The sequence below is a fragment of the Neofelis nebulosa genome, chromosome 10 (genome assembly GCF_028018385.1).
Source record: "Neofelis nebulosa isolate mNeoNeb1 chromosome 10, mNeoNeb1.pri, whole genome shotgun sequence".
Lineage (NCBI taxonomy): Eukaryota > Metazoa > Chordata > Mammalia > Carnivora > Felidae > Neofelis > Neofelis nebulosa.
The window spans coordinates 109,352,126-109,362,328 of NC_080791.1; the positions used below are offsets into that span (position 1 = coordinate 109,352,126).

General features: G+C 59.4%; 2 protein-coding genes across 4 annotated transcripts; both read right to left on the reverse strand.

Moving 5' to 3' along the window:
• Positions 1-324: 324 nt before the first annotated feature.
• BRMS1 (BRMS1 transcriptional repressor and anoikis regulator) lies at positions 325-7,617 on the reverse strand. 3 transcript variants are annotated; one of them, XM_058689737.1, is made up of 11 exons: positions 7,476-7,607; positions 5,779-6,085; positions 4,563-4,708; positions 4,398-4,488; positions 4,105-4,232; positions 3,860-3,939; positions 3,661-3,757; positions 2,986-3,078; positions 1,779-1,843; positions 1,289-1,328; positions 325-879 (listed from the first exon to the last, which is right to left on the reverse strand). In XM_058689737.1, the coding sequence occupies exons 3-11, from the start codon at positions 4,699-4,701 to the stop codon at positions 872-874; spliced, it is 741 nt and encodes a 246-aa protein (XP_058545720.1). In that variant the 5' UTR covers positions 4,702-4,708; positions 5,779-6,085; positions 7,476-7,607; the 3' UTR covers positions 325-871. The 3 variants fall into 3 exon arrangements, with proteins under 3 accessions (XP_058545720.1, XP_058545719.1, XP_058545718.1); XM_058689736.1 differs by lacking the exon at positions 5,779-6,085 and having other exon boundaries at positions 3,661-3,724; positions 7,476-7,617; XM_058689735.1 differs by lacking the exon at positions 5,779-6,085 and having other exon boundaries at positions 7,476-7,616.
• A 261-nt stretch (positions 7,618-7,878) lies between these two features.
• Positions 7,879-10,161, reverse strand: B4GAT1 (beta-1,4-glucuronyltransferase 1). Its single transcript, XM_058689734.1, has 2 exons — positions 8,984-10,161; positions 7,879-8,738 (listed from the first exon to the last, which is right to left on the reverse strand). The coding sequence occupies exons 1-2, from the start codon at positions 10,037-10,039 to the stop codon at positions 8,547-8,549; spliced, it is 1,248 nt and encodes a 415-aa protein (XP_058545717.1). The 5' UTR covers positions 10,040-10,161; the 3' UTR covers positions 7,879-8,546.
• Between the last annotated feature and the right edge of the window lie 42 nt (positions 10,162-10,203).

Here is a 10,203-nt window from a genome sequence, read left to right on the forward strand (position 1 = left end):
AAGTGACTGGGGCAGGTGCAGGCATGACCCAGTCTCCAAGCACAGAGCACACGGTCCCCTTCTCCACCCCAGAACACGTGGTCTGCCTGTGCCACGTGTTGCTTTGGGCTTTGCTCACGAGCCCCTGGTCATCCAGGGCCCGGTCCCCCACTCCTGGAGGGTATGGTGGAAGAGCCGCCCCCTTACCCTCTCGTTACCCCGACTCGGAGCAGGTAGGCTCCTGCTGTAGGAAGGTACCAGGGATCTCAGAAGACACTGCCCGACTCAGGCTCCCCCCATGAGAGCCCTGATTCCCTCGCAAGGCATAAATCAGACACACATAGGTCATAGCAGAGTCCCAGGAGAGGTTTTAATTCCAGTCCCTGAAATCTGGGAGACAGATACCAAGAACCTCCTTGAGAAGACTCGGGGAGACTTCTCATCTCTAGCGACAGCCAGGAGAGACAGGCCCCCCAAATATAATTCCTGGGTCAGAGATCCCACGAAGTGGGGCCCAGATCACTGGCTCAGTGACTGGTCCGAGGTCAGCAGAGAGGATGTTGCTTTGGCTTAAGATGAGCCACATCTTCTTTGTCTGGGAGGGCACAGAGGAGGCTGACCTTTGGGAGGGGAAGGTGGCGGGCTCACTGGGGACGGAGGAGACAGTCTTGCCTGGCTAGGGCGGCTCTGGGCCACAGCTGTGCAGGCCTCCGAGGAGGGCAGAGGAGTCCAGACCAGTGGTGGCTGGAGAGGAAGGCCCAGCAGCAGCACCAGGGAGCTGCCTGGCTAGACCCTGAGGGGTTTGTCAGTCCGCCTTCCCACAGCAGGAAAATGCAAATCCTGGGGTTGCTGCCAGCTGCTCTGAGGGGCCCCTAGGCTCTGAACGGCAGGGTCAAGGTCCTGAGGGAAGGCGGGAGGGGGAAAATCGCCACAGGTGAAAAGGTGAACCAAAAAGGGAGGAGCACCATTGCCTGTGGGGGGCTGGGAGGAGCTGCCTAGGTCTGGCCCAGGGCAGCTCTGCAGCCATGGGCCCACCAGGGCCACCCCACTGCTGGGGCTCAGCATTCCAGCCCTCCCTGACCAGTCCTGGTTGTGGGGGGGGCTCCATCCCCTAGCCCCATCGACCTAGAGCTTCCCCACCCCCACCCTGGGTCCTGCTCCCCAAACTCCCAAAGTGCCCTCAGACCCAGACCGTTCTAACTGGGGCCACTGATGTGACACAAGCACTGCCTCTTTCTGGGCTCCTTTCTAGGAGGCTGGGCTGGGGGAGGGGGGCGGCAGGAGGCAGAGCAGCTCCTGTGGTTCTTACCATCTGCTTTTCTCTTCTGAGGGGACACAGCCGCCCTAGCCTGGGTGGGTGAGAAGAAGAGCCCCCCTTGAGAGTCTGCCTCCAGCTTGGCAAGTGCCCTCCTCCACATCAGCCTCTGGGGGGGGCAGGGGGAGGCTGCCGGGTCAGTGCTGCATCCACACGGGTGGGGAGCGGAGGACCCTTTCTAGGCAAGGCTGTGATGTGGTCTCCCAGTCAGAGGCCAGGCCAGCCCAGCTGCCTTCCCGCCTTCCCTCCCTCCCTTCCTCCTATCCCATCAAAACCTGCCCTGGAAGGAGGAAGGGGCTGACACAGACTAAAAGGTCCCTCTTGCAGGGAAGCCTCAGGCAAAGGGGGGCCTGTGAGCTGACAGCAATGCCAGGGGACCTGGGCTGAAGGCAGGGGGTGCCGAGGGACGAGCAGAGCTCTCAGGCCCTCAGGAAGCCCACGTGTGGTGAGCCTGCAAGACCAAAGCAGGGGGTGCCGGCCCCACCTTTTTGATAGCCGTCCAGTCCTCCAGGATGTCAATCTCCTGCAGCATGTACACGATGTAAGGACCTGCAGCGGGGGTCAAGGAAAGCAGGAAGCCCAGTGGAGGGGGTAGGCAACAGGCCTCTGCCCCGGAGCTCCAACACTTGGGGGAGGCGGCACCACAGTGGGGAGGGGCTCAGGACCAGAGTTAGAAAGCAGGCTCTGCCTCCTACCTCTTGGTTCCCATGTTCTTGGAGGGGGGGGGTACGGAGCCACACCCCTACCTACCCTTGGCTCCCCCTCACCTCCTCTCTCCAGTTTAAAGGTCAGCAGTCCAACACCCATCCCACCCACTCAGGGACCTTGCTCCTTCTGTTCTGACCCCTCATCCGGCCCCTTCTACACATACACTCCAGTCTCTTCCATCGTGGAGGTGACCCTCCCTTGGTCTCACGCTCCCCTCTGGGGACCATCCGCTCTGTCCTCTGTACCTGATACCTGCATGCCCTCACCTCCATTCACCCGTCAAGGCCTTGCAGCCCTGTCTCCTCCCTCCCTGCCTGGACTGCCTGCCATCACCAGGCAGCCAGCGCCCCGAGAACCTGAGGCCGCGGGAACACCCGGTGTGCAGACAAGGGCATGAGAATTCCATTCAAGTCTGTGCTGGACGACGTCAGGAGGGACAGAGGCTCAGCAGACCCTGAGCTGAAAGGGCTCATGCCTAAGGTGACAGGCAATTATTCCTATATGGGATGCGGGTGCCCCCAGTTTAGGCCACGGGGATGCAGAGGAGAGAGAAGCCATAGTCACTGGGGAAGTGTGGGGGGGAAACCAGGAGAGGCTTCACAGAGGAGGTAACATGTGAGACAAGCACCGGAGGGGCAGAGATGGGCAGCAAGGCATCCCGAGGGTGGAAAGTGGGGGTGGGTGGGGTGGTGGGACAGTCTGGGACCTGTCCGGGATGGGACGTTGTGGGAAAGCCAAAAGGGCCTCAAAAGAAGTTATGGGGAGTCACTGAATGGACGCTCCTGGGTCTCTAGGGTCCACACAGCCCAGGAGAGACCCAGGGCCCCACAGAAACTCCCTGACGGTTGGATTTGCCTGGACAGGGCTACATGAGGCCAAATGACCATAAATGCGTCTAGTCTGACTCTGTCTTCCGTGTCCTCCACCCCCTCCCCCAGTCTGGACGTCCTGCCCGGTTTGGGTGCTCGTGGGTGGAAGGATACCAGAAACGAGAGGCGCCTTCTTCCTCTTGCTGGGCGGCAGAGAATCCCAAGTCTTTGCGCTGCTTCCGGCATGGAGTCTGTCATCCCACCACTCTGTGCCCCCAGACCCGGAGTTAGGAGCGAGGCGCCGGAGCCCCCGGGGCACCCTACCCTTGTAGCCTGGGCCTTTCACGCGAGCCAGGCCGGCCCTGACCCCTCCTCTGCCTCCCGCGGCGGTGGAGGGCACCCTCGCCCGGGGCTTGGAAGCCGAGCTCAGGCCCAGATGGCACAGCTGTGCAGGCCGAGGAGAGAGGTCGCTGCACTTTGGTGAGCCCGGTTTCTTCAACTGTTTAGGGGACAGTGGGACAATGACAATTCTGGCCTCTTTAGGACCCCATACGAACACAGGCGCTGTGGACGCAGAAGGGACTGTGGCTATTGTACGGGTGGCTGCGTCAGAATGACACCTCCTGTTCTGGAAAGAGAGCAGGGGCCGAGGAGGGTACGGAGACCCATTCTTTGTGAGCCTCCACTCTACACCAGGCACTGGGCCGGGTCCTTTCTGTGCCTGGTTCCACTTAGTCCCCACAGTGACCCCAAGAAGCAGGTCCTCCTCCACGCCCCTCGGGCGGGCAGGGCAGCGGAGGCCCCGCCAAGGGGTGGGCACGGACAGAGCAGGGCCCAGGGCAGCCTCACCAGAGCTGATGTCCAGGCTCTGGCGGTCCTCTTCCAGCCTCTGGATCCGCTCCTGCAGCTCCCCCTGCAGGGTGTCGTAGAGCAGCAGCTTCTCACTCTGGAAGGGGCGGGGCCGCTCAGCAGGGCTGCAGGGCCCAGCCACTTCCGTCTGGCCCCCCCCCCCCCCCCCCCCCCCCCCCGCACGCCCAGCCCCATTCACCTCCAGGTGCTGCTTGGCTCCCTGCAGCTCACACTCGTACTTATTCCGGATCACATCCAGGCAGAAGCCCTTGTAGATCCCTGCAGGGGGAGGGAGATGGGAGGCCCCGCTTGGCCAGGGACCCGGGGCTCCAAAGAGGGGAGCCAGGAGCAAGGCTGGGCGGGGCAGGGATGAGAAAAGAAGGGAACCATGGGCTCTGGCAGAGGAGGAGGGAGGGGGTCCAGAGCACAGGACAGCCCGCAGACCTGCCACCTGAATGCGGATCTTGAGGCTCCGCTGCAGCCCCCCCAGAGGCTCTGTGTATTCAGGCGCTCTCTCAGCCCCCACTTCCTCCAGCCGCACCCTCAGCTGACTCAGCCGTTCCCTGAACAACCTGGGGGGTAAAAGGCAGCACGTTTGTCCCTCAAACACGAGGCCAAGCGCCTGCTCCGTGGCAGGCCCCGCGCATGAGGCCCTCGGCCACCCCTGCCCCGCACCAGGCCTGCTGCCTCCTCACCCCGGGTTCCCGAAGACCCAGCCCTGGGCGCCCCCCACTCACTTCTCCTTTAGCTCTGAGAACTGCTTCTCCAGGTCCAGCATCTCGTTGACGCACTCGCCGCGACGCCGCTCGTAGTCCTCGTCGTCCATCTCTGGGACAAGAGGCCGGTCAGGGCTGGCTGAGGAGGAGCGGGTGGGCACCGGGGTGTATGCCGCGGGGGCTCACCTGAGCTCTCCTCCTCTGACTCAGTCTGGCTGCCACTCCGTTCCTCCTCGCTCTCTTCCTCCTCCCCATTCATCTCAGCGGCTGAATCACCCTCTGCTTCCATCTCTTCCGTGTCTTTGCCTGGAGGCTGCACGGGCATCTGGGCTCTGGGAGAAGGAGGGGAGCCATCACTTGCCACTGCCCTTAGTTCCAAGCAGGAGACTGGCCCTGCCGGGAGCCAAACCAAGCCCTGTCTGTACATCTCCCAGAAGCCTGGGAGCCGTGGAAACGCTCACATCCTTGGACACTGTTGGCGATCCCAGTCTGCGGAATGCCGGCCAAGGGGATGGTCCAGAAGATGGGAAACACCGAGGATGGGTTCCCCACTGCCTCTGGGACTGGGCCCAAACTTGTGACTGCACTGGTCCATTTTCCTCACCCCACTGTCTAAGGGTCAGTCGTTAAGTACACCATTCCATCCTCCTCTTTACGCCTTCCTGCTGATCTCTCTGCCTGGAATGACCTCACTTTTCTTCTGGAGAACATTCTGCAATCCTCTTGTCCTCTCACTGTGCTCTGGGTCAAAGCCCATGTCCTTCTGCTTCCTCTGGAGCCTCATGCTAACAGCGTCCCCATCTCCACTGCTCCTGCAGCTCTCCCTCTTGATGGCTCCTTCCCATGAAACTTCAGGCGTGATCAGTGCTACCCCCCCCCCCCCGCCATTTAGAAACAGCAGAAGCACAAGACCTTGCCCCATTCCACTTAACCGCTCCCCATCTCCCACTTCACAGCTACACTCTTCAAGGCTCTGGCTGTTCCTACTCTTGAATCCCCCAGGGTGTTCCATTCCATTTCTCTATGCATCACCCTCGGCTGAGGCGAATCACGTGGCCTTAAGCGACAATCTCCTTGTGCCCGGTGCCGGTATTTTTTAGTGCTTATCTTAGTTGACTTCTCAGCAACAATGAACACTATTAATCATTCCTTCTTCTAGATACTCATCTGATATTTACTAAAGGTCTAATATACGCCAGGTACCGTCAGACAGTACGGCAGACGCTGTGCTCAACGAGGCAAATAAACAACTTGAGACAGACCTCAAGTTTACAGGTTCCTGGGAGAGAGGCAGAGAAGTAGAACTGTACTGTGGTGTGAGAAGAGTTAAGACTGGGGAGGGGGGCATATGGCAGAGCCGTCTAACTGGAACCTGGAGCTTGCTCCAACAGTGAGGGCTTACAGAGGAAGATCCTTGCTGCATCAGCAGGGAGGGCTTGCAGACAGATGAGCTGGGATGGCTGGGGAGGGAACTTTCCAAGCAGACCGAATAGCATGTACAGAGACCCCAAAACGAGAGAAAGGGCAGGGTTGGGGGCAGAGGAGTGTAAGCCTCAGAGAGAAGTCTGGGCTGCAGGGATGTGATGGTCATCAGCATATAGTGAGTTCTTCAGGCCTTGGGAGAGGGTGCAACCAGCAGGGCAGAATGTGTGGAGAAGAAGTCCATGATGGAACTCCCAGGGTCACCAAAGGGACAGATGATGAAACCCCTGCAAAGGAGAAGGAAATTAGCAAGAGGCGGAAGAGGAAAAATTCAGTCATGGGAGAAAGAATTTTAGGAGGAAGGAGCGGTAACAATGCTGCCAAGGCGTCACCTACGAGGAAGACTAAAGAGTCCTCTCAACAGATAATCTCTCTGCCTACTGGAGGCTTCTATTTGGTGATGTTCTTCCCACTTCCCCGGGCATGGCTTTGTAGTCCTTTACACGCATGTAGACACCACTCCCTCCGGGAAGCCCTATTTATTTACATGTCCTCCCTGCCCATTTTCACGTTTGCCCAACCAGGCCGTAAGCCTCACCAGGGCAGGGATGCACATGTACCTTATTCATCTGGCATAGTACTTACTCACTTCACGGCTAGAGCATGTGCGAATGCAAAACTAAACAAAGCACACTCTTGGGGCGCCTGGGTGGCTCAGTCAGTTGAGCAACTGACTTCGGCTCAGGTCGTGATCTGGCGGTTTGTGAGTTCAAGCCCCTTTTCCAGCTCTATGCTGAGAGCTCAGAGCCTGGAACCGGCTTCAGATTCTGTCTCCCTCTCTCTCTCTCTCTGCCCCTCCCCCGCTCAAGCTCGCCCGCGTTCTCTCTCTCAGAAATAAACATAAAAAAAATTAAACAAAGCACACTCTTTCAGGGCAGGCATTTATTTCTTGGTCGCCCCAGGGCCCTGTAGTGGTAGCAAACCCACCAGGTACTGTTCACTTTCCTCGACACCAATTCCAGTTCTGTAAAATAACTGGCTCACGGGACAGTTTAGTCACATTCCTCAATGATTTCACAAATGATCTGAACCTGACCTGAAAACCCTCAGTTCTCCAAACCAGCCTCATCTTTCCCGTTGTCAAGCCCCAGTTCCTGCAGTTCCCAAATTTTGCCATCCCTCTTCATTGTTAAATATATACGTTTACTTTGTCTCCAGCGGTCTCTGATTCTAACGAGTGAGCCAATTTAATCACAACCTCCCCTCCTTACCCTGATGCAAAAAGAGGGTAACCCTCGCCATTCTGAGTGTTGTAAAGATTGCAAGGGATAAGGGACGGAAAGGAAACTTGTAAGGCGCTGGGCACACTCAATTTATATTTTTAGAAAGTGAGCAAGCATTTCGAGGGCAGGCCTCTACAGAAGACCGACTCTTCTCCCTCGAGGAAGCCAACCCAGACCCTGCGCGGCGCGGCGCGCCAGGACCCTCCCGCCCGCTTCCATTCCCGTCTGCGCCGGCGCCGCGGGCGGGGCAATCACTGGCTCTTCGGCGGCCAGCTGCGGCCCCGCGGCGCCGCACGCGTCCGGCCGGTTAGGTCCCCGCTTCCGCCCTGACTGGGCTAGCTCCGACCCACTGGCCAGAGGGGCCGAACCAGGTGCCATGAGCAGCGTTACGCACCGCGGCGAGTGGAGCCTCCGGGTTGACGTCTGAAACTCCCCAAAGAGGTGCCCGCGGCCGCCGGGCTCCCGGAAGCGTCGCGCCCTTGCCTCTTCCCCGGGAGGCGGGGCCCGCCGCACTTCCGTGTACGCGATCAGGAGGCGCCCGTCGCCGAGCTCACATTTGGGCAGCTGGGGGCGAGGCATGCTGGGATACCGCGGGGCCGGTCTCCATGGCAACCGGCCGACATTCGCGCAGGCCTACGGCTGGTGGAGAAGGCCCTTGTGGTTTTCTTGCCCCGCTGTCCGCGCCCCTCGGTCCGCAGCTACCTCCTTCCCCGGTCCCCCCGCCCCTCGCGTGAAAGGGAGGAACCCGCGACCCCACCCCCTGCACGCCAGGTTCGGGAGAGTAATGGAGCCAGCTGTAGGTGTGAACACTCATTTATTTACATATGGTCATCGGTAGGCAAATAGCCCAGCCCAGCCTGCTCGAGGGTACAGATCTGGCACGGAACCTGCAGACTCTTCCCTTCTCCAGAGCTCCTGAAGGCGGAGGCCTGGAAGAACCAGGAGGTGTAGGCTTCTGCCCGAAAGCTAAGAAGTAAATCCAACGCCTCCATCTGATTTCTTTCCAAAAAGTTCATTTTGTTAAGTCCTCCGACTTCCCAGTTCTGCCCTGTTCATACTCTTTGCTCTCCTACTGCCCACCCACCCAAGATTGTTAATAACAATAACAACAATAATACTGTAATAATATTAATAATACTTCACATTTGTACGAAGCTTACAGAATGTTTTCACATGTAGCATCTCATCTGAGCCTCCCAACAGTTCTGTGAGGTAGGTATTTTTCACCTCCCTTTTTACAGATGGGATAACTGAGGCTCAGAGAGGAAATGGGATTTGCTCAAGGCCACACAGCTAGTTAGTGGTAAAGCTAGGACTTGATCCCAGCACCCCATATTCAAGTCCAGTGTTCCAACACCACAGCTACCACTGTAAAGTGGAGTGACATTTCTTACCCCTGTCAGGCCTGAGGGACGGCCTAAGGAGGGAAGAGGCTGAGACTTCTCGGACTAGGGGAGGGAAGGGCTCAGCAGTGACGAGGGGAGTCGGGGTACTTGGCCTTCAACTCCTGTTTGAACTGGCGGTAAAGGATCTTATTGTGCTGATTTTCGGCCTCCTTTTGGGGATGGAACTTCAGAGCTTCCTTGAAGCCCTTATGAACCAGGAAACCTTCGTTCAGCACCTCGAAATCAAATCCTGCCACGTGCAGCTCACAGGCCTGTTGGGGGAGAGACAGGTCAGCGAAGTTGGATGACATTTCTAGGGCCAAGACTGACATCCCTAAAGCCTCTCTCCAGCATCCCCACTCCTCTGGAGGCATCCTGGATCTTCCACACCATCCAGCCACCTCCTGAACTATGACTGTCCTTCCTCATTGGCTCTTTTCCATCCAGGACTACTCATAGCTCCCAGAGCCCGCCATTCCTCCTACCCCCTTTCCCCTGCCCTCTCCCTTTTGGGCACCTGGCTGATGCGATTGAAGCCGTACTGCCGAAAGCGCTCGTCGAAAGTGGGCACCTTGCCTCCGGCCACGTAGAATGGTTCCCAGGGGTCCTGCCAGGGAACCACATAGGCAGGCCTCAGCAAGGTCTCTTCTGGCAGGTTGACCCAGCGGGAGTAGTTGGTGGGCGCCTGGCAGGGCGTGCACAGCCCATAATAGAAGGGCCGCACCTCGCCTACTTGATAGAGCTGCAACAGCTCGTTCTTGTTCGTGGGCATGCGGCGTGCTCGGCGGATCTCAAAGGCGGGCACCACCAGCGCTGTGCCCGCCCACTGCTTGCTCTGATCCAACATTTCCCTCAGTCCTCTCCATAGCCCCTCGCTGGGCACCATGTCCACGTCGATTACCAGGGCATAGTTGGCCCCCTCACGGGCCAGATTCCTCAGCAGATTATTGGGGTAGGAGACATTGGTGCCCAGCGCATAGTTGATCCCGGGCTGGGCCACCCTGGCTAGCTTGTCAAAGACCTCCTGGCAGGACCGCAGCAGGGCAAACTCCCCCGGTTCCCGGGGATCGGGCACAGCGGCCTCATAGCGCGAGGGGCACACAAGGTGCATGGCCACCCTGGCGCGCATATCAGGGCAGTGGCTGCTCAGCGCGTAGGTCAGCACCGTGGCTAGCTGCGCCTCCTCCTTGGTGGCCGCGAACACCGACACGGACAGCGGGCCCTCCCAGCGCTCCAACAGGCCCGACAGGTGCAGCAGGTTGTCTACGCTGGCATGCGTGGCCAGGATCACATCATTGGGGTCCATGGTGGTCTTCAGGAGGCCCCTGTAGACTCGGTAGTCGCCACTGGCGTCCAGGACGCCTCCAGAGGCCAGAGCGGTACGGAGCTGCGCCTTGACCTGGTCCACGGACCGCGGGGACGGGGGAAAGAACTCGAAATACTGGTCTTGCTCCTCCTGCCCGTGCAGCCCGGACAGCAGCGACAGGTAGAGCAGCTGCAGCATCGCCACCAGCATTAGCGCGGCCAGAAGCAGCTGGTAGAAGGCGCACCGGATGGCGTAGGACATCTGCATGGCTCTCGGGGCTCCGAGCGCGCAGCAGGGACCACCGGGCCGCAGCCTTTGCCAGCCGCCGCAAGCCCGGATTTACCGCAGCCTGCCGAGCGCAGCCGAAGCGAGCCGAGGCGAGCCGAGCCCGGCGTAGCATCCCCTCCCGAGAGGGGCTCGGGGTGCGCCAG